Here is a 22,421-nt window from a genome sequence, read left to right as displayed (position 1 = left end):
CTCCTGCATTTTACATCTTCCATGTCCTTCTTCATGCTCCACACTAATGGTACAGCGACAGGGGTGCACTTTCTTGTCCCTGCTTCCCCTCCATCGCCTTTTGACTCAAAAGTGAGCATTTTGGCTATTTTTGTGTGATCTCTTGGCCTTAAAACTCATTTCTAGTTTCCTTGTATTTCAGTTCTTTCAATAAATTATCTTGGCAGTAGGTGTTACTCACTCCCCGCCCTGCTCCACCTCCTGCTCTTTTTTGCTCATTGATACTTTGGTACCTAACGTTGCCAATGACAATTTTTATTTCTTAGCCCAAGGACATTCTTCCCCCAGCAACAGCAAAGTCTCTTTTTTACTTGTTTTCCAAATCTGCCAACTTAAAGGCCGAGGCATTCCTCCTCACAGTGCACGTTGGGATAGCTCTTGGTTTTTTTGCTTACAGAGAACTGAGGTTTTCAGATCAATTCCTTGTGGAACGATTGAGTGGTCTTCTTGTTCCACCAGGGTATGGCGCTGGACTATGAAAGTGCAGCCTCTGGCAACGATGCTAGTCAGGACACAGGCATGAAGCTATTACCAAGGCAGGCTGTATCAAATTGATTTTATGGGAAATGGTCTTACATTCCTTAGACTCTGACATGCCTCGTTTCTAGAGACTGTTTTGGAGTCACCTGCACTGTACGTGACCCCACTGGTCACCCCAAAGGACTCCAGTGCCAGAGCCAAACAGATTCTTCATCTGTTTGTAAACTAAAAGTGAGGGCTGGAAACCGAACTGACCCATTTGAAGCCTTGGACTTGTAATAATTGGGATGCTTTGTGGATAGACATAATAAATAGGTTTTATTAGACTGAGCAGGATTGACAGAATGCTTGGCATTTACAAGTTAAATGTCTAACCCTGGTAGCACTTCCAGAAATAATAATTAAGTAGGAACTAAATGGCTTTCTTTAATGAAAACATTTTACCAGAAAAATAACACTAAGATAGGTATCTCACTTCCAAGAACTTCATGTCCCAGTAAACTAACCAAAAAGTTACTATACTGGATTTCAGCAAGTGCCTCCGTGCTCATAACAAGAATTCATTCTTAGTACAGTTTCAGTAGCTCAGCGGTGTCGCACCAGCAGGGAGCACAGCGCGGGCTGCAAAAGCCATTCGTGAAGGTAGGTACTCCGGTGGACGTCCCCTAGGAAGCTCTGCGCCATGTTACCTCCCTGCTGTACCACCTGCATTGGATTCGCAGACCCAGAGGAATCCCTTTAAAGCCCCACTCCATGGGTGTTCCTGAAGGAAAGGAGGGAAGAGGGGCAAAGATGCTCTGGCCCATCTCTTAAAATGCATGCAGTTGGCAGAATTAACCTCACCGTGTGCTGGGGAACTGCACTCTCAAGGCTGCATTGCAGCTACAGCCACTCTGGTTTAGAGCATCTGGTTCGGCGCCAGATGAACTAGAGTGGCTTGAAAGTGGCTTGAACCTGTCTTCTTCAGCTCTACAACACGTAAATCACGCAGCCTTTGTTAAACTCATTAGCGGTAAAGTGAATGTAAACAGATGTGTGTAACATTCTCTAATTTAGTGGAAGGGGAACAAAGAAACAATCTTGAACGTTGTCCCTTACCTTGACCTCATTCTTCACCTAACACAGATTTTATACAATAATATATAACACCGCAAGCAATAGCTCTGCAGCCTCTGGCCAGTCACCCAAACGCTTACAGAATGAGCTTTATAGCCTGCAATTAAACATGTTGTTGTTTACATACAAGGAGTATTAGGCTATTGCACATGAATGAAAAAATATTTCTTCAGTTTAATCATACAACTTCTAAAAATAGAGTTGTATGAATGAAGAAAAAAACGTAAGAATGAGTTTTAGAGTACAGGAAAGAAAATAAGACAGACTTAGATATATTATTCTATATTAGCATGCTCAAAGTATGTTAAATTCACAGCTCTCACACATCTGACATGGCCTTTTGTAGGGCCTGAGCTTCTGTGCTGTTTTCTCTTAAGACTTCGTTACATATGCAAAAATACTGAAAATCTGTGCAGAAGCACTGGTGACAAATCCTTTGACACTATGACATGATGAAGGAACAAACCATCTCAATGAATAATTTTGCAGTTTATTAGCATATTGAAGTGTTTTGATTAATTTTGCTTAAGTGAATGACAAAGGAACAGTTTTATCATGTACCCTGCTCATTTCAGTATTAGTCCTATTGAAATCTATCTTTAATTATGCATAGGCAGTGCACATTCCTAGGACCAGAGATGTCATGACACCGGTATTAATTAAAAGGCTACTGTAGAAATAGTAGATAATCATGTGGTTGAGCTGTGCTTCTCAGCCATATTCAGAGTCTAGGAGGACAAACGATCCCTTAGTGGGAAAGGATATTTATTTTTTAGTCTACATAACTTGCAAGTGCTCAAGCTATCTGTGTGACTTGTTCACATTTGCTATGCAAACATAGCATGTAATAAACCTAAATGACTCAGCATAAGAGTAAGGCAGAAGACAACAATATTGCTTGCCTCTCCAGCTTATTAGCTCTCCCAAAGCAATGCACACAGTCTGGTTGGGCTCACTTCAGGTTGTCTAAACATAGGGTGTCTCAAATGATACTAGATCCTTATGTTTATCCAGCTGAATCATGTCCTTTGTATTTCTAGACAGCATTACTATTCATATCAAAATCTGCTGTGTTTGTGTTCGAATGAGAGTGAAAACCCAGCGTCTGCCTTCACTGAATGCAGTATTTCTGCAAGTCACAGCGAGGGAATCTTGCCAGGATGCCCGAATTCTCAAATACTGGTTTTGAACACTGCATAGACCTGAAGCACAAAGGGGAATTGCAATCCTCTTCCCAATGGCCAGATGGAAGGGTTTTGTGTGTGATAATCATCGGTATGATCTGACATTTAGGAAACTAATATTGCAACGATAAAAAGCTCAGATCTAGCATCACTGAGAAACACCTCAGCCTTGTGAAAATTTAATAGCATATCAAGGACATTTTTGCTGCAGTTTAATGTGCCCAAGTGCCAGCCATGCAAGATTTGCTGCCTGGGAACCAAAGTAGCACAACACCTACTGGAAAGTTTTCATACTATTGCACTTGTAGAAATTAGTTTCCAGTGTGATTATTTTTTTCTTTTTCTTTTTTTTTTTTTGGCAAGGCTTTTCATTTTTTCATTTGCTCACCCTTGTGTCAGCTCCCCACCCTTCCCAGGACACTGCCATCCTGCTTAACATTAGCTGAAACAGAATCTGATGAACAGAGCTAATTTTTTTCTGCTATGTCTAACACCTACAAAACTTAATGGGAATGGAGGTAGTCGTAAGTCAGTGTAATTTTCCCTGCCGTTTGAACCCCATTCCCCACACTCCACAATGCAAAAGGAGTATCTCCAGTTGGGTTCTTTCTTACAGTGGACTCAATGGGAGAGGTGGATGTATAATATACATCTATACATTTGTAGGGGAAAAATGGTAGCTTTGTTATAGAAATACACATATTTTTATGGGTTGTTAGATTAATTGACATACATACACAATCTAATAATTATGAAAAGCCTGTTTTAGGCCTCATTCTTACATTAGAGAATATTTTGAACAGATAGCTAATCTTTGCAACGTGAAGCAGAACCACAGAGTTGCATAAAATTTAATGCTTTTTTTTTTCCCCTGTGGTTAACCTCAAAGTTATTTTACGTGACGTTTTGCTGGATATACTGCACTAAAATGAAAGTAAGAACTGCTTCTCTATCATGCATTTGCCTCTATGTATATTCATGATGGGATTTACTTACAGTGTTAGCTGGAGAACATTTGACTGGGGGCATCCACAGTGGCAGACGTAACCCTGCTCCCCCAGCATATGCCATGCATTCAGCTTTAAGAGGCTTGGCACAAAGTCCCGTGGTTTTGGTTCCTCTCACCCACCTTCTCAGCTGGAGCAAAAATTTAGCTATTTGTGCAGTTTTTACATGCAACATGAGGTCATTTTTCAAGGCAGGGGGCTTTTGTCAGACCAAAGCAGTCCAAACAGGACTAACTACCCTGCAAGCACCTCTTGAATTGCTCAGCAATTCTATATCCATTAAAAAAAAAAGAAAATCCATATCTGAGGAGAACATCCAATCCTAAGTTCATTTTCTAGTGTTATCTTATTGGTTTTTTAAGGCTTGACCTTCCCCTTCTAACTGGACTGCAGTAGCTCTGAGACCTCCCAGCCTTTAAGAGCAGGAGGAGAAGATCATCACTGATGGGACACCAGAAGGTTCTCCACCTTACACACTAGGCAAAGGCCAAGAACAAGCATTTGTAACCATTTGCTCATCCCTCCCCCAAACACTCTTTGGTGCTGCTAGTGAGAACAGCCTTCCCCAGGACCCACTTGGTGGGTCCTGGTTCAGTACTGAACCTTCTTCCTCTTCCCCTTGATGCTCTGCCAGAATGTCTCCCTAGTGCACAATTACTTAAAGGTTTTTTAATTGTCCACTGGCTTCTAGCTTTTTCTTCTGTTCCTTAAAATGTTCCTAAAGAAGTCACAACCTGTAAGACTAAGTATCTACTTTTTTCTTGGTTTTCTTTACCTTTCCACAAAGCAGAGAGCACAAAAGATTTATCTTGGAAGCCCATCTCGTCATACCGACCATTCTCTCCTGCACTTGAGAAACAAGGCCTCTTCAGCTTAAAAGGCTGTAGGAGCTTCTGTTCTTACAAATAAGCCCATCATCAGATGTAAACCAAAGTTGTCCCTAAATAAGTGAGTTGAAAGAATGATCCTGATTTTTTTAATGGCTATTATTCAGGGTTGCTGCAAGGTAAAACACGAGTGATAACATATAACAAATAAAGAGGAGTCAAAGGTAATTCAGTTTGCTGTAGTCTTCCTTTCTTCCATCCCACCTACCTCTCTGCAGAGAAACACAAAGCAGCTGTTTATTCTTCTCCTACTCTATCAGTTCTTTCCTGTTTAGTTTGAAAAAAGATTCTAAATAATTAGATTGTAATACAAACATCACTGGTGAGCAACTGAGTTTCACACTTCTCTCCAGTAGGTGAAACCACAATGCAGGTAACCAACGCAGTAGGAGTTGGACCAGGCTATAGACCAACTGAGTTTTTGCAAGTAACTTGTCTTTACTACAGCACCAAACCTTTGATTCTTTAACAACCATTTCAGATTATTTCTAGGAGCATAGTTCACTGTTAAGGTTTTAAGTTTTGGTGACTGAACACAATCAGTTACCCTTAAAGCCCCAATGAATATTTGCCAAAAAAAATGATACTGTTTGTTTGTCCTTCAGCTTCCCCGAGTTCTAAGGTACAATTAAGCTTTTCTGCAGAGACATCATGTTAGGATTGATCTCACCTTAGGTGTTTATAGGATAGACATCTACTGCTGGGCTGGTCTCGACTCACCTTGGACTGGTTGTTAATGGAGAGAAATGAGCACTTCTAGAGCATGATTCATCTGACCCTGCCTTTGACATCCATGTGAGAAGATTCATCTCTCCCCAGTGCTCATTCCTCTTCTGTTATAACTGACCTCAGGTACTGAATTTACTTTATTGACTTTGCAAATGTAGTCAAGCACAGAAAAGAACAAAAACATACCTCAAAGAAATTAATAGGTTAATTTCTTGGCAAATTCGACAATTTTTATAAGATATAGTATTAGCACACGTGACCATAAACATGAAGCCTTCAAGCTCCATCTTCCTCCCATACCAATATCTGACATTTCAGCATTTTATATGCCATTGCTGTTAAGGGTCAGAGCTGATAGCTCTACAGATTTCACCTCGTAGGAAGATCAACCTGGAAAACTGTGGTGGCAAGAACTGCCAGGGCCTGAATGTATCTTGGCAATAACGTGTAAGTGCTATGCCAAACTGTGGGCTGTGAGGACTTCAGGGAGCCACGCAAACACCCTGCGGTGCTTTAGCCTGCTTGATGAGGAGTCCGTTTCAGTAGGAAGCTTTCTCCAAGGTCTTTGCTTCCCAGAGGAGTGCGGCCATATCTTGAGATGATGGGGCAGTGAAAAGAAGCTGTTTTGCTTTGGTTCTTTGGCCAGTAGTGTTGTAAATAACTGCAATATAAAAGAATCTCTGGGACAGGACACATTCACCCTCACTGGAATACATGAGTTTTTCCTATTTATTAAAATGGAAGAGCTGGTAATTGCGGTACTCACATTTGTGTAACAGAGGCCGGAGGCGGGGGTGTGTGTTGTGAACCAGGGCGATGCTTAAGGGAGTAGAGATAGCAATGTAGCAGCAAGCTCGGGTGAAGGAAACGTCAGGTTGAATCCTGCACGTCCTCAGGACCACTGCAAGAAGACGCTGGCTCTTGCTGGATTTAGCAGTAGCTCCCTTGGCTGAAGCCAAGTAGACATGTGAAGGCTTTCTGTGAGGCTGGCAGGTGGTGGTGGGATGGCTTGGAGCTGCTGACTGGAGGTAGAAACACAGCCTGGAGCAGCGAGGCTGGATGTCCTGCCACGTGACCAGACCACGCATCCCACCGCAGTGGGCACCCCTACCACATTCACTGCTACAAGTGCATCGTGTCCCAAATACACCCTACTTGAGGTACTCAGAATACACCTAAGCCTGTACTAAAACACACCCATAAGGCATATGGTCACGTAATCCTCCTTGCTGCCGATCAGCCCTTGCTGCTGAGATAAGCATAAGGAGGTCCAGTTTATGGCTCCTGGTGAAGCCTAGATATGAAATGACCCCAACCCCTGCAGCTGTGGGGACATGGGGATGACTGGAGGAACCCCAGAGCTTGCAATAGCACCATTTGTTCGGCCTACCCAGCAGACAGACACAGCCAGCGGTAAGGAGCTGCCTGGGCGGGCAGTGGGCGTTGTGGTGGAGCATGGTTGGGAACCCACGGGTGGGGAACCTACGGGTGAGGACTTAACAGCTCTGTCTCTTGGCAAAAGGTGGGCCAGCATGGATGGACAGATGGAAGGTAGATAGGTGGATAGATAGATAGATAGATAGAACATTTTGGTGGCTGTTTGGCCAAGTTAAAAGCAGTTTTGTGGGCTTTAGGTGCTCAACTGTGTTAGACCCAGGGGCTTCCCTGCCCGGCTCCAGCCTCAGCCTCCTTACTTTTCTTGTGAGAGCACCAAGCCACTGAGGGGAGGCCATGGTTACGGCGGAGGGGACAGCTTGCGGTGGCTTTGCTTTGGCTTTGTAGGAGGCATTAAGGTGTACATAGCTAGTGGGTGTGCTGGGGAGCCTGCAAAGGGGGTAGGGATCACGAGGTCCTGTCTCTTCTAGAGGTGAGGCACACACCTGGGGACGCAGGGCATGGGGCAAAGTCCTTGTCCCAAGAATTTTAATTTTTTATCCAAAGCAAGCCACCGGGAAGGGGAAGGAAAGGAGGCCAGGACAGGCACATGTGGCCTGTAAGTGGAGAGTCAGAACCCAATTACCAGTTAACCGAGGTGCTTTAAGGCACACCTTCTAAAACTAACAGAGCTTTTGTTGCCACTTTCCTGTTATTTCACTACAGCAGTTTTGGGGTGGGGTTTTTTTGGCAGCTTTGGTATAAAATAAAGCTTCTGCATGCGAGTGAACTCACAGCTGTTTCCCCCCAGAACCCCCCAAATCCCACAACACACCACTATCCGTCCCAGAGGTGTATTATGTACTCCTCCTCGGAGTGAGATACTGCTATCCGGTGTCTGCACATCTGGATAAAGCAGACAAGTGATAGGGGCTGGATCCATACTGCAAAGGCATTAACCTTACGCTCCACGTCGCTGCCTGGCTGCTCAGCCAGATAACCCCGCACGTCCCAAAGCCTCAACCCGCACCACCGGGAAGGTGACAGCACCCAGTGCCTTTGCTGGGGGTGCTGCCTGGGTGACCTCCAGAGCCAGTTTGCCAGGCTGTCCCCGAGCTGCTGGCTGGCAGGGCTCTCCTGGCAGCATTTATAACTGCCACCAGAAACCACTTTTCAGGAACAAACAGCCCCAGAGGCCACTTCAGCAGCAATCAGTTTATTCCAGCTGTCCCTAATTGGACTGAAGGCTGGAGCCCCATCTTCCCCCCCCCACACCGGAGGTCAGTGCTTCCCTGCCTCACAGAGATGCTCGAGAGGTGGTCAGAACACCCTCGTGCAGGTCTAACACACAAACAGCGGGGAGCGGCCCGTTTGGGCTGATTTTTAACCTAAGGAAATGCAGAGGCGTAGGGAAGAGAAAGGGGCTTGTGTGGCTCGGGGAACAGATGTACAGATGTGCCTCCGCCACAGAAACGTCCTCCCCAATACCACTCATTCTATCACTCCACGTCCTTGGTGGTAGAAAAAAGACACCGTGTGGTTTTGTTTGGTCCTCTGCTCCAACGGGACATTTCTCAGGGCTATCTCAGGTGGGATTTTGGGTGCAAGCGCTCAACCGGCAAATGGAGGCACGTGGCCTCAGGCAGACCTGTGCCTGGTGGCCGAGGCTGGGCAGGGTCCCATCACGGGGCAGCGCCAGCAATGCAATGCCCAGGGGTAGCTCCCCATTTACTGTATGCAGCTCCAAGAACACTGACACTTCCGAGCGTGTTAGCACTGTCAGTGAGCTGGAACAGCATGGAGATACAGTCGAAAGACATGCATGACACACACATAAAGACATCCCTATTTATCAATGAAAACAGGAACAAGTGGCGTTTGCCCACGCTGGGTTGGGAGCTGGAAACGATGGAGGCACCGTCTGCACTGCGGTGTCAGTAACTCGACAGCAATACAGGTTAGGAAAAAACTGACATAAGTTTTAGATTTTATTCATTCGTACATTATTTACAGCAGTTGCTTTCATATTACAATTCTCTTTCATCTTTTCAGTTTTCACTTATAAAAAATTAACCAAATAAACCTTATATAACCAAATTTATCACAGCAGGTCTGGTTAATTTTCACAGTTACAGCGGCCATCAGGAACAGAACTTAAGTACCTACAAGTCGTTCATCCAGAGCACCTCGCCCGACCCTGCCCGAGGACACCCTGCTGTCCCTCGAGAGCTGGCCGGCTCCCGGGGCCCCGCCGACGGAAGATGGAGAGACCATGCCGCATCGGGATGACGCTGCGTAGGCTGTAGCTCAAATGCCTAAAGCACACCAAAGGCTAACTCGCACACATCTTAACACATCCTGCCATGCTACAGAGGAACTGGTTTGTATCGATACGCCTTGACAGTATCCAAACGGCTTTCCAACAGAGCCGACTTCCCTCCATCGGAAAATTGTATTACTTTATTCTATTTTCTGCTATTGCTGAGCCCCAGTAGCGCAGCAGCAGAGTACACCGGGGTACGAGACTGCGGCAACGAGCAGTTACCTTCCGCTGTGTGACTGACAGCTCTTCCTCGTGTCTGCCTCTCCCACCAGGAACAGTATCTGCAATAACTCACCCTTAAAACTGCGGTGAAAAACCTGCGCTGCATTAAGGACTTACAACGCCGAAGAACGATTCAGGCGGAGGGATGCTACGTGGGCAAGTTCTCTGCCACGGTGAAGTCCAGTCCCAGAGACCGATGGCCTTTCCTCGTACTTAATCCTGCTCCCCGGGTGCAACAGCAGCACTGACGCCAGTGTGTTCCTAACGGTATCATCTTCATTAACTATCTCCCTGTGCTCTCCCCCACGTGCTCATTTGCTTTACAGTGGTAATTATTGCTGTTTTAAAATATGTTCGTATTTCTTTGAGGACTTGTAGCCACTTCCCGTTACAAAGTACAGTACATACTATGCTGAACATAGAAAACACAAGACTAATTTCACATTGGTCTTGTACAATGGTGAAGAGATGCAGAGTAAGAGGCTGTTCGGGGGAATCCGAGTTTCTATTTAGGCGTGAGTTTAGCCTGTAACCCATGAACTAAAAAGCCACTGCCTTAGACATGAGCAGTTCTGGTAAGCAATTTAGCCCCAGTTTTTTGTTTTTTGTTTGTTTTTTTTTTCCAACTGACATTGGACGTTTTCCAAATGCATACCACACATCTGCTTAACACTACCAAAAAAAATATTTTTTTTTTCCTTTACCTTTACCGCATTTGTCTCAAGACTTTTGCTTTAATAAAATAACACAAGCACACAAACTGCTTAAAGCTAACGGCCCAGCACAATCATAAGTACAACTCACAAAGCAATGGATGCTTTGTTAAACCTAATTATATCTTTAAAAAAGCAAATATACATATTACAATTCAAAAGGACTAAGCTTTGGAGGAAAAGAAATTGAAAACAACGTTAGCTATATGTTCATTATGCTGACATAGCAGTAGCTGCTTCTGCATTCAAACATGTTAATTGTAAATAAATTTACAGTTGATTATGTATTTGTTATGCTCTTGGTCTCAATAAGTCCATCTTCGACTATTTAGATGTTAAAAGCATATTCTCTCCCGCAGCTGACCATCACGTAATACAAAGACAGCACTGAACAGTGATTTTAAAGAGTGATCAAATTCCAAATGCTGACTTTGAGCTTGTTGTTTTAAATGATACTGTGTTTTAACTAAACCCTCTGTTATCCAAGTTATTCTCTTATTTTCAATGAAAGGTACTCCAAATGACCATTCAGGTAGCAGTTTTTCAGTGGGAGATAAGCATAATCTCTGTGCATAGTCTTTATTACTGAGGGATGCAAGAGCACGCCTTTTTTTTTTCTCAAGATTCTGTGTGGATCGATTTTGAGGGAGAAAAAAAAGATAAAATTATCCTTTTTCATGTTAAAGCTTATTTAACAGTTTGCATCCCTTCATTTTCTTTACATGCTACAGTATAGTCCACTGCAAGACTCCAGTTAGCATGGAATTAAAATGCCTTTATTAAGGTTTAAATAGAGTGCATACCAACAGCATCATACTAGCGCTAATGAAACACAGGCTCCCAGCACACTGAAAATGAGATTGTTAATTCAGAGGTAACCGGAGCTGGTTCCTGCCCTTGTGTGTTTGGCAATTCGGAAATCCCTGCCGTCAGCCTCTATCCATTTGCACCTCGGCCAGCAAATCTGGCAAATTAAAAGGCAGCAGACCTGCACCACGGACAGATATGGTTCAGTGAGCAACGGGCAGCAGCAAGGATCGTGACGAGGTTTTGTAAAACCACACTTCCCTTGGGAATTCTGACCACGGGACTTTCTGTTCTCGCCCTCCACGGCCTCACCCCGCTCTCCCCGGTGCCGAGGTGCAGTTTGCCACCGCAAGGAAGGGGCCTGACCCCCCCAGGCACCGAGGACCTGCTGCTCCCGCTGAGGTGTGCGGCACTGGGAACCCAGCAGGCACATCCCAACCCCAGCAGCCACCTGCCGACCCTTAGTCCTGCTTCTCCTACACAGGGACTATTAAATTCAGATGTCACGACACAAAGTATCGCCCCATTTCACATGGGGACAACAGGACAACACAGGGGAAACGACTGTCCAGGTCCCAGCCTTGGGGACAGATGTCCCGAGGGTCATTTACCCCCTGCATTTGCTGCAGGGTGATGCTGAAACGAGTCAAGATGCAGAGCTGGCCCGTGGGATTTTAAGGATTTAGGTGCATCCATCCTGCACGTAGCGGAAGAGGAATGGCTTGTGCCCTGAGGGCTGCGATGCTGCTGGCTTTGGGCATGCAACTACCTCTGCAGCACCGTAAATACTGGTCCTGCTTCTGCGCCCCACGCCAGCCCCACTGCACACTGCCTGCAGCAGCCAACCAGCTCAACCCCGCAGCACTACCGCACCTCAGACCCGCCGGGCACAGAGCATCCTTACAGTCTCCTTATAATACCGTTAAATTCATCTTCCTTCTGACAAACATCTTTTAAAAGAAGCCTGCTTCTCCCTGACAGGGTTGACTACACCGCCAGCCATCTCCTTCCACCATAGCCAGCCTGAAAAGCCCCGCAGCCAAGGTACCCCACGGCCATGCATCTCCTCCCCAAGCGGGCAGTGACCTGCAGCAGCCCCAACCTCCTCAGCTGCTCCCCGAGCCGGGCATGGATGGACCGTGCAGGTGAGAGCCCAGCTCCCGAGACTCAGTCTGTGCGTGGGTACGGCCTGCAGCACGCTCAGGGAGAGGGAAAGGCTTGCTCAGAAACACCGTCCCACATACCGCACGGTAGCGGCGAGGTAGGGGAAAAGAACAGCTTTCAGCTGATGGCAGTGCCCCAAACTTTTCTGTGGCAAGAAGCGCTGCAAAGGGCATCTCCCAGCAGAGATGAGTTACGGCTGCCATTTCCAAGCATCTTGCAGGTGCTGTCTGCTTCACAGAGGGAAAACACAGCGTTATTTTACGACAAATACCAGTTCAAGGGTTTCAAGTAAGATTAGAAACCACTTTCCTTGTTGCTTTGATTGCTCAGCGTTACTGGCCTGGGACCATTCAGGGACCAAGCTTCCCACAGAGCTTATTGCCAAATACTACGTGTGCTTGAGATGCCAGTTTGCTCAGGACGCGCAGGGCATTCCCACTCACTCCACAGGGAATTGCCCAGGCTGTGCCGGAGGGCTGGGGCAGCCCCGAGGCTGTGGACCTCAGCCACAGCAATGCAAAGTTCCACCCCGCCCTTTTTCTCTTTCTTCTTCTTTCTTTCTTTCTCTGAGACCTCTACATGGATGTTATACCCTGACTCCCTAAGGTGCCTTCCCCATTGAGCAAGTGCTCTGCCCCAGTCTCCTCCGAGCAGAGGACACTCGAGCAGTGCCCGCTGCACAGGGACTGGCAGAAAAAGCCACGATGCTTTTAAGGAAAGAGCTGCCAGGGGAGGAAACCGCATCCTAGTGCCACCGCACAGCACAGAGTCCAAGGGCAGTGGGCTGTGACAACCCACGTGCGCAGCAAAGTAAAAGCAGGCACCTGGCACAGCTGGGGGAAGTTCCTTCACATCTCCAACACATCCTCCGCCTAAATCTGAAGCGGTCTTCCTAGCCATCACATTTACTAACTGAGGCTAAGACCCAAGAGATGCTCCACGCTTCCCCACACTCCAGCTAGAAGTGTCCTCGGAAGGAGAAACCACCAAAATAAATTAGGAGCATCCCCCACCATCTCACGCTGATGGGAGTCTCTGTGGAATTAGACTTGACAACCGGCAATAGGCTCTCAATGGGTTTCTGGCAGTAGGTCCAGACCACAAGTTCTCCTGCTCAGGACCAAACCCACAACCATCTTGTGCTGCTCTGCACCACTCAGATGCTGAACTGGGATGGGAGCAGTCAGGAGGTGATGCTCAGGCCCGGAGGAAGGGGGACAGTGATGGTCCCAATGCACGCCTGTGCTGACCACAGCTATCTGGTGTAGGAGAAGCAAGAAGCTCCCCAAGGGTGGCTGCAAAATCAGTACTGGGGGCACAAGTGATGAGCTGTGGCATCTTACTTTTCCATGCAAGGCTGTTTAAACCAGTGCACCCCAAAAGAGGCGCAGTGGATGGATCACCAAAGGCAGTTCAGCCTCAACACGTCACCCTGTGAACCGCACCACGGTCTACCAGCACGCCGGCCCAGGCAGCGAGGGCAAGGCAGGCTGGACCCTGGGGAGGGCAGCGGGTGAGCCCGGCACGGTCCGGAGCCCAGGGGCCACGCAGAGCAGCAGGCAGAGGCTTTCTGGCTCCAGAGCTTAGCCCGAGCTATCACATTCAGGGAAAATTCCCATGCACGCAGACAAAACGACAGCATCACTTTTAAGCCCAACCTTATCTAATCCTATTCAGAGCAGCTCTGGGTGGGAAAGCAGCAGCAACGCCGGAGGTCCTGTACCCCCGTCCCGCTGCTGCTACCGGGGATGCAACCATGGCAGCCACGTGGGCTCCCTAATAAAATCCCGGGCTGGGATCAGCGGTGTTTCACCCACCAGCCCTCTCCATCTTCCGAGGAAAGCAAAACCCGGCCTATTTGTCAGCCAGCCCTTTCCTTCAGAAATGAGCTGTCCCGGCTGGAGAGCTGGGAGCAACCACCGGGATTTTTTCCAAAGAGCCTGGTCACAAAGCAACTGGCAGAAGCATTAAGGGAAGAAATTTGCTCATCAGCTACCGGCCAAGTGGCAACGACTCAATCCTTATCGATGCATCTCCGGCAGCCGGCGTGCCCGGGGAGGAATGCAGACAGCACCCCGAAAGCTGCACCTTTCCAAAGCACCTCTTTCCCAGGCAACTCAACAGGTATTACGATCAGATTCTGTAACATCATCAGTTAAGGTTTACACGTTTTTAAAGAAAATACTGGTAACCTGATGGTACTTCTGTGTCTGTGGGATCTGGTGGGATTTATTCCAGGTTTGGCTTTTCTGACAGGATGTGGAGTTTTATTACAAAGGCACAGGTATCAAATAAAACCAGCAACATTCTTTTAATTAAATATCCCAATAAAAAAAATTAACACTCAATTTAGGCTTACGTATTCCTCCCTTATTAAGAGACTAGTTTTGGTTTTTTTCCTCTCTGGAAAGGTTTTAGTGCAGTGATTATATAGCAACAGAAAAATAAACTAAAAAAGGCACAAACTGTTTTGTGGTTTTTTTTTTTTTTTCTTTCAACTTTTGCTAACACTTTATATTTGTCTATTTTACTTCGGTTAATAAATCACTGAATGCAGCAAGAAAATATTCTGCCAATTTCTGTACACTATACAAAAACCCCTACCAACAGTACATTATTTCAGCTTCAGGAGAAATGTACAGCATAGAAAGACTTTTAAAAATATAGTGCCCCATACAGAAATTTTGTTAATTAAACTCACGGTCTCTTGCTACAGTGCCCTTCACCATCCTCATCTTCCCCCCTTACTGCTGGGACACACACGGGGACTCTGCCCCTCCGGCTCCTTACAGGCTGGACCGAGCCCAGCACCGAGCGCTACCGGGGCTGTGCCAAACGGCTCCTCCGTCCCTGGCATCGGTGCCCGGACCGCGGCCCCGGCGGGGACGGGGCGAGCCCCTCCCTGCTGAGCTCCTGCAGCTCCGCCGGCCCGGCTCAGCGCTGGGAAAGCTTTCGGCCGGAGAGGAAAGGGCAGCCCCGGGTACGGGTGGGAGGCAGGCAGCATCCCACGCGTGGGTCCGTGCTGCCTGCCCCCGTCCGCCCCACGGCTCCTCTCCTCTCCGCGTGCCCCACGCCGCCTCCCTTCTGGGGCTCTCCCACTGATGCTTCCATTGTGTCTGCGAGTGCAAGCGTGGTTAACGCACGCTCTACCCTTTCATCAAGTTCATCGTGATAGGTGTTGGGGGTTTTTTCCCCTCACGCACGCATAATACTTCATAAAATAGTAACTTTTTTTTTTCCTCAGGAACTAAATTAAAGGTGTTTTCCCTTTAAATGTATTAACGGAGCTGAACCCCTCCACCCACCCCAAATTAAGTGCAGCCAGAAATGTTTTCTTTATACTTCTGATACCACGTTTTAAAAATTAAAACCTACTGATCTTTTTTTCCCCCAAGACGTAATTCATGCAAAGTTGCTATTTGTTTAAATAAGTTATAAAAGTTGATATCTCAGGCTAGAAGAAGCTGTAGTCTTGGTTATTCTTTAGTTGGCAGGCACTGTACATACATACCGGGTACAGACACATGCCGGATCTGCTTTGCATTGCTTTTTGCATTGTACAATTCACAAATCTGACATCATTAAAGCAGTTAATTACCTTTGATGGAAGGCTGCAGTGAGGCCATCTACATTTATCAAACAAGCAGCTGGTTAAGATAATAAGTATGCTCCCCCCCCCCCCCCCCCCCCAGCGCTCCCCAAAATGCTATTATCTGTCACACGTTGCTTCTCTGAAGTGGTTCGATTTGGTGCGCACATTAATGTGCAAATGTGTTGCCATAGGAACTGCAGCCTCCATTATGCCTCAATGACACCATTCAGCAAAAGCCCAAACTAAAAATAATAACAACAATAAAAATAAAAAAAAAAACCCCTTAAAAATAAAATAAAAACAAACAAACAAAAAACCCCAAAAGGCAGCAAAGAGAAAGTCCAACGCACATGCGGAGTCTGGCCCAGGACTGCAGGTTACGCGTGGCTACAGAACAGCGCAAGAGATATTTAGGTTTGATCTTAACTTCACACTATGGTACAATGGGGCTCAGAGTTCAGCCGGTCCAAGTCTGTGCTGGCTTAGGAAGGAGGGGGGAATGGAGCGGAGTCGTGGTTACCGGATGCACCCAGGGTCTCTCAGACATTTGGCAGAATGAGGCACATCCAAAAAAGTGCAACACCAGTGCCGTGGTGGCAGTGCGATGTGTTTGAGTGCGTGCACGCGCTTTCCTCTTCATGCATTGTAGCAAGCGGGTTGGGGCAGGGGGGATTTTGCCCCCCACCTTTTTTTTGAAAACTATTAACCAGTAAATAACGGTAAGACAAATGCATATTCTACTTACTGGTGCATGAAATACTGAAAACTGCATTCAAGTAATATTTCTGCACTATTATGAATGCATCACTATGTTATCTTACATTTGGAAAAGGAGAAGACTATGTACACCAGAGCAGTGGTACTATTTTGCAGTTAAAGTTTCTGTGCTTTACGGAGGTACCTGGGAAGGAGAGGCCGCCGCTCCGCCCCGCTCCGCCCCGCCAGGTCGCAGGACTCCCAGCGCCACCACCTACAGCATGCGAGGAAGGAGCGCTGCTCGGCCGGACCGTCGAGCTGCACGGAGCAAACCAAGAGATGCCGTGAGGGAACAAAAACTCAACCCAAAATTGGCAAATCAACAGTGACGAGAAATAGAAGGGCAATTTATTATTTTTGAAGGGGGAGGAGGGGAAAATTTTTTTTTTTTTTCGTTTGGTTGGTTGGGTTTTTTTATTCTTCCCGCAGCTGCAGGCGGTAGCGGTGGTAGCGGAGCTGGAAAAACATTCTCTCCAGTAAGGAGCGTGTCATCCCTGGCAGGGCGTAATGTTCGACGACACCCACGTGCTTGAACCCCAAGGACTCGTAGAGCTTGTGGGCTGCCATCTTCACGGCCGTGGTTCCCAGCACGACGGAGGAGTAGTTGTTGAGCATGGCAAACTCCAGCACTTTGCGGCCCAGGGCCTTGGCGATCCCTTTGCCGCGGTAGTTGGAGTCGACGGACATGCGGCGCAGCTCCACTGTGTTGTCCTCCTCGTTGCCCCGCGCCGCCACGATCCCCACCACGTTGCCGTCCAGGACGGCGACCCAGAAGCAGGAGCCTGCAGGAGATAAAGCAGCACATGTAGCTACCGGCAGCCTCGGACGGGCAAAACGGGCAAGGCACCCGCTTACGAACGCGTCGATGGGAGCTGGGCTTGGGGTCAGAAATCACCTCTCTGTCACACGTGGGGACTAAGGACCTCCATAAATAAGGACCAAGCTTCCTTTTCCCTTGACACTGTGAAAGGAATGTTGTTTTCCAGAGGAAAACGCACGGGAAAGTCGCTACAAACCAAAACGTGAGATTCCTAGGGACCGAGCGCTATAAAGTACATTTGGCTGCCGTCACAGATGGGTAGCGATCCTTAGCTCGTGGTGGCACACGATGGCTAACTTCTGACCCGCACGCAGTCACGCTCTCCTGTCCCACCAGTAACTTCACTGCAGTGAGTCCCAGATCCCTCCCAGCACAGCACAACCCACCTCTGGCTGCTCGCTGCATCCCACCGAGACCCAGCAGCGGCGCAGGCAGCCCCTTGTACGCTTTGCTGCCAAACTCCTCCTCCGCTAGGAGCCACGCTTTCCAGAGGCTCTCGTCTCCAGGCGAACAGCTCGTCTGCGGTGCAGGCAGAGCATCCTCGGGCTCATCAGCCGAGAGCTGCGGATGTGCTCTGGGCAGACCTGCGGTCTCCAAAGCGAGCAGGGCTGGCCACAGGCAGGCAGGGAGCCCAGGGGGGAGCAGCACAGGCTGGTGCACAAAGCATCCTTGGTGACCGGGGAGGGCAGGATCTGACGGAGGTGCCAGTGAGGGGAGGGAAAGGCTGAGCCCCTTTCCCTGCTGCTGTGGCGAGAGGCAGGGAGCCAGCTCAGAGCAGGATGGGAGCCCCTGTGCAGGGCACAGCAGGCAGGGCTGGGACACGGGGAGGTGGTAGAACCTCCCTAGGTCTGGGAAACCTGCGCCTGCTGTGGGCCAGACACCCCGCCGTGGTCCCAACCTCTTGTTGGCACTCATAAGGATACTGCTTTTTGGGTGCAATGCAAGAGCAATGCCACCCGGGCACTGGTGCGGCTGTTTCCCCTCAAATCTCAGCACCTTCCCACCACTGCAAACAGCACGCAAAGGAGCATGGAAAACACTCTGGAAAAGCGACGGCAGGGAAAAGGCAATCCAGTGCAGAGAAATTGCTGCAAGCCCCCAGGAGCAGAGGAACACTGTCCCTCTTCCCCAGGGACACTTTGCCTCAGCCAGCACCCAAAGCTTGTTCACAGCCATGACCGCAGCCTTGCCGGACGAACAGGGCTGGCTGCTGCACCCTGAGGGGACCGGGAGAGCCGCGAGCGCTGCTCTGCGTGTGCAGGAGCAGCACGAGGACCTGGCCTCCCTGCAGCATCCTCCTGCCAGCCCCTTCTCCAACCCACGAGGCCCGGCTTATTTCTGACCTCCCCCCATGTACGTCTGGATACGTGAGTGCATCCTCCTCTTGCGGACTTCAGGGGCTCAGTGCAGGACTTGCCTAAGACAGTTTCAAACGGAAAATCCAAACTGGGCAGCGAGACGAGAAACTAGGATCACGAAAGCCAGCAAAGCACAAACAGGGGAAAATGCCACATACAGCCCCCAGAAAGAGTATCTCCTGTGCACAGCCAAGATCAGGCTCACCCCCCCTTTTTTCCCCTGCAGTTTGGGGTGCTCATGGCCAGACCCCCCTTGCTTTGGAGCTGCTGCTCCTCCTCCCCTGCTGGCACGTGCCAGGCGAGAGCATCTCATAAGCTGGAAACATGGTGCTCAAGCAACTCGGGCCACAGCCACGTAGAGTTTCAGCGAGCAAAAGCAGCCCATCCTTAACTGCACCCTGGCACCAGTCAGCTGGCAGTGCTGCTCCAGGAACGAGGACGCAGCCTAATGAACAGGCGGCTGCTTTGGGGGGTGCAGGGGTCAGCACTGCTGCTCCGCAATGGGGCTGAAGGCTTGGTAGGGCAGATGCTGCCTTCAAGAGGCCAAAGCAAAACTCATATAATCAAAGCCCAGCAGCCTGAAGGGCACCCAGGTGGGCTTGGGGCAAGCACCTCGGGGTCCCAAGCGCTCTGACCACAGCCCCAGTTATGAAGCTCAAATAAAACTGGACCTTGCTGAAGAGAGGTACCCATATCATCCTCTCCCACTGCTCATAATGGCCAACAAACATTCAAGCCCACGCAATTAGAAACTGCTGTAACTCTGGAGTATTACAGCATCACTTGGCCAGACCAGCAAGGGGACTTAAAAAAAACCAAACAAACCAAAAACCCAAATGAAATTCAAGTAATGAATTACTCGGGTCTTAACTAAAGATCTTCACAGAAAATCCTGGTGAAGGAAAAGTGTCTTGAATGGAACTGAAAAGACCAATGTTGCCAGCACAGGACAACTGCGACCTGAGCTTGGATATTGCTTAATTAACACCCAAGAAAGCCACTATTCAATTACGGCAGCTAACGAGGGGCACTGACAGGTCTCTTGCCAAGAAGGACTTTCAGCGCTCAGGACGAACACGGCTTCTCCCAGAGGAAGAGGATCCCATCACAGGAGAAACCCCTGGGGTGCTGCGACCTGCCGCAGGCAGCGGGCGGCCTTCTCCTTCCCCGGCGCCGGGCAGAAGGAAACCCGACTTGGGCAGCAGCTCCATCTCGAGCATCAGCCCTGCCAACTGCCCCGACCCAAACGCATGGCACATCTCCGTAAGGACCGGCGTTAAACAGCCCGGGTAGGGGCTCAGGGGCACACGGCATCACTCCCCCTGCAAAATGAACTGAAAATGTTTTTTCTGTTTCAAACTGAAATAATGAATGGGGAAATGAGCAAGGCAACTCAGAGCCCTTCATTACTGCAGGAGAGCAAAGCACGGAGCGGCGGGAAGTGCCTCCCCGGCTGCTGCCTGCGGGACAAACGCACCTTGCAACTCAGCAAAGCCGTCAGAAAGAGACGGCCAAGGTCTTCCGCGCTTCCCCACGGCACAGCCCAGCTGCCGAGGAAAAGCCGGGTACAAATGAAGCGTGGGGAACCAGCCCAGCTTCAACCCAGCACTTCGGGCTCGTCCCTGCCGCCGGAGCGACGCGCAGCTCCAGCGACGCTCACTTTTGTTCCCACTGCGAGCAAGTCATTACGCTGTCGCTATCTAGGTCAACAGCTAATTTCTAAATCACCGGGACGCATCTTGACCCATTTATCACGAGCAGTTAAGATGTCTCTCCTCCGCTGCCGCGTTGACAGTGCGGCTTGTTCCCCTGCACTCACCTGGATCTCAAGATGTAATTTATTCAGACACAACCCCAGACAAAGACCTACAAGCGCTGAAACCCAGCAGCCTTCCTGCCTTCTCTCTGAATACAAATCGCAGGGCTGCGAGCTCACCGCTCTCTGCTCCGCAGCCTTGTTTTTAAACCGCTCGTCACGTGGCAGCTCTGCCCAGCGCACCCCCCGGCCCATCCATCACGCCGCTGGCCACGCGGCAAGCACACCATGGAATGGGGGCCGCGGTGATCCTTACCCCTACGTGCACAGCCGCCCATTTCAGCTCCCGTGGCATAGCCCAAAAAGGGAATTCATGAGTCCCCCCATGTCCGGGGAGCAGGGATGAGAAACAACTCCTGGGGCTGCTCCCCTGGGGACTCAGTGCTGTCCCCTGGCACCCACCTGGTCCTGAGGCAGCCCCAAAAAGTGCCACAGAGCAGCCAGCGACCGGTGCCCACCGAGCCACAGCCGGTGGCACAGCCACCGTGCCCCTGTCACCCAGCCCTATGTGCGGTGACTCCTCCTGGAGCTGCTTCTTCAGCAAGACTAGCTTGTCTGTCTCAAACCAGAGATACCAACCTAGGTTCCTCTCGGCTCGAGGTTACACGATTACTTTCCCGATTGCCTCCTGCTCTTATTCCTGATTCTCCCTTCTTCGCAAGCACCTCTCCTCTGTGCCCACCAAGCCTGAGAGGCTGCTAAAGCTCAACCAGTAACACACTTCCCACCTTTGCAAAACAGCACATTTCCAGTATTTTTAGGTCTTCTGCCTATATAAAATGCAAATCTGGACATGCCTGCCATGGCAGAGCCCACAAGGCCCTTCGCACCCCCGCCCCCCTCTGACCGTCCTCCAGGAGGGAGGCCATACCCTCGCACCCGGCCATCCCAGCGGGGACCAGCCTGGTTGCAAGAAGCATGATGGCAAACCTGCACTCCTTGTTAGTTTTTACTTACAACTTTAAAGCTTAATTATAATGATTTTGAGTTCAACGTGAAAAGAAGTAGTATCTGGCACATCTCCCAGTGTGTGTTGTGCACGCAACGCTTATAATTAGCAGCAGACAAGACACATCTGCTCAAACAATGCGAGTTGTATTCGGCTCTCGTTTACAGCAGTGCCATCAGTCCCCAAGATTTTTACCCTGCTGCCCACCCCACGTCTGCGCCTGCTCTGAGGATCACCAGTGGCCAGATCCTTCAGCCTGCTAAAAACACCTCACATTTCCAAAGCCACAAGCCCAGGAGTAGCTTTCACCTGTGGGGTTGTCAATACCCTCCTCCAGGGAGCTGACTCCCATTTGGATGGGGATTTGCAACTGAAAGCTGTTTTGGGGTCCCACCACATGCTGCTGAGCTTGCACTGAGACCACCTCTCCTCTGGGCTAACCCTCCAGTTTCAGAGCAGGAGCTTTGAAGGTCTTCATTTTGCTTTTTACCTAAACTCAACATGTTTTCAGCAATCCCAGCCAGCTGCAGCTCCTCACCGTATCCACCCCTCCAGCAGCACTTACTCCGGAGCGGGGTGGAAGCACCCTGGGAAAATCACCCCAGGGCTGGGGGGCTCTCTGTCCCATCTTTTCTGGACCAAGGGGATTGACTCAGAGCCTGTTTTGGTTTTGCACTTTTTCATACCTAGGATGAAATAAAATTAACTTCACCTCACCTGTCAGTAATGAGCAACAGCCTTATTGCTGGCAGTGCTATAAATAGCGGGAGCTGATGTTTTATTCTCTCACACTGCTATCTGAAAATAATCACTGCTGCAAAGATAAACACAAATCCTGACGGCTACAACTCTCCCTGCCCTTCAGATCCTCATCTCGTGGCAGCGTCTCTGTCTCTGCATTCACTCCCAGCTGCCTGCATCTTCCAGAGTCCCCCTGACAATTCATCGCTACAGACATCCAAAGCCCTTCCAGTTCACCCTGCCCTAAACTCCTCTCTAGGTTTTTGACCCTGCAAGAAAATTTACTCCAAGGTCTGTTCTTCATGGACTTCTTGCATTTAACTCCAGCTGCCCTGTGATCACCA

The 22,421-nt window shown here is 49.1% G+C and overlaps 1 protein-coding gene across 2 annotated transcripts in view; it reads right to left on the bottom strand.

The window, feature by feature from the left end:
* Positions 1 to 12,006: 12,006 nt before the first annotated feature.
* Positions 12,007 to 22,421, bottom strand: part of NAT8L (N-acetyltransferase 8 like) — a 33,941-nt gene continuing 23,526 nt past the window's right edge. Inside the window, exons 3-4 of one of the 2 annotated variants that reach the window (XM_075499602.1) lie at positions 18,557 to 18,630; positions 16,831 to 17,175 (exon numbers count right to left, since the gene is read on the bottom strand). In XM_075499602.1, coding sequence (XP_075355717.1) covers positions 16,963 to 17,175; positions 18,557 to 18,630 — 287 coding nt within the window. In that variant the 3' untranslated portion in view covers positions 16,831 to 16,962. Of the gene's footprint in view, positions 17,176 to 18,556; positions 18,631 to 22,421 lie in introns of both variants that reach the window. The other variant, XM_075499601.1, reaches the window with a different exon arrangement.

The sequence above is a fragment of the Mycteria americana genome, chromosome 4, assembly GCF_035582795.1.
Source record: "Mycteria americana isolate JAX WOST 10 ecotype Jacksonville Zoo and Gardens chromosome 4, USCA_MyAme_1.0, whole genome shotgun sequence".
Taxonomy (NCBI): Eukaryota; Metazoa; Chordata; class Aves; order Ciconiiformes; family Ciconiidae; genus Mycteria; species Mycteria americana.
Note: the sequence above shows the minus strand (reverse complement) of the source record. Positions and strands in the feature narration are given on the sequence as shown.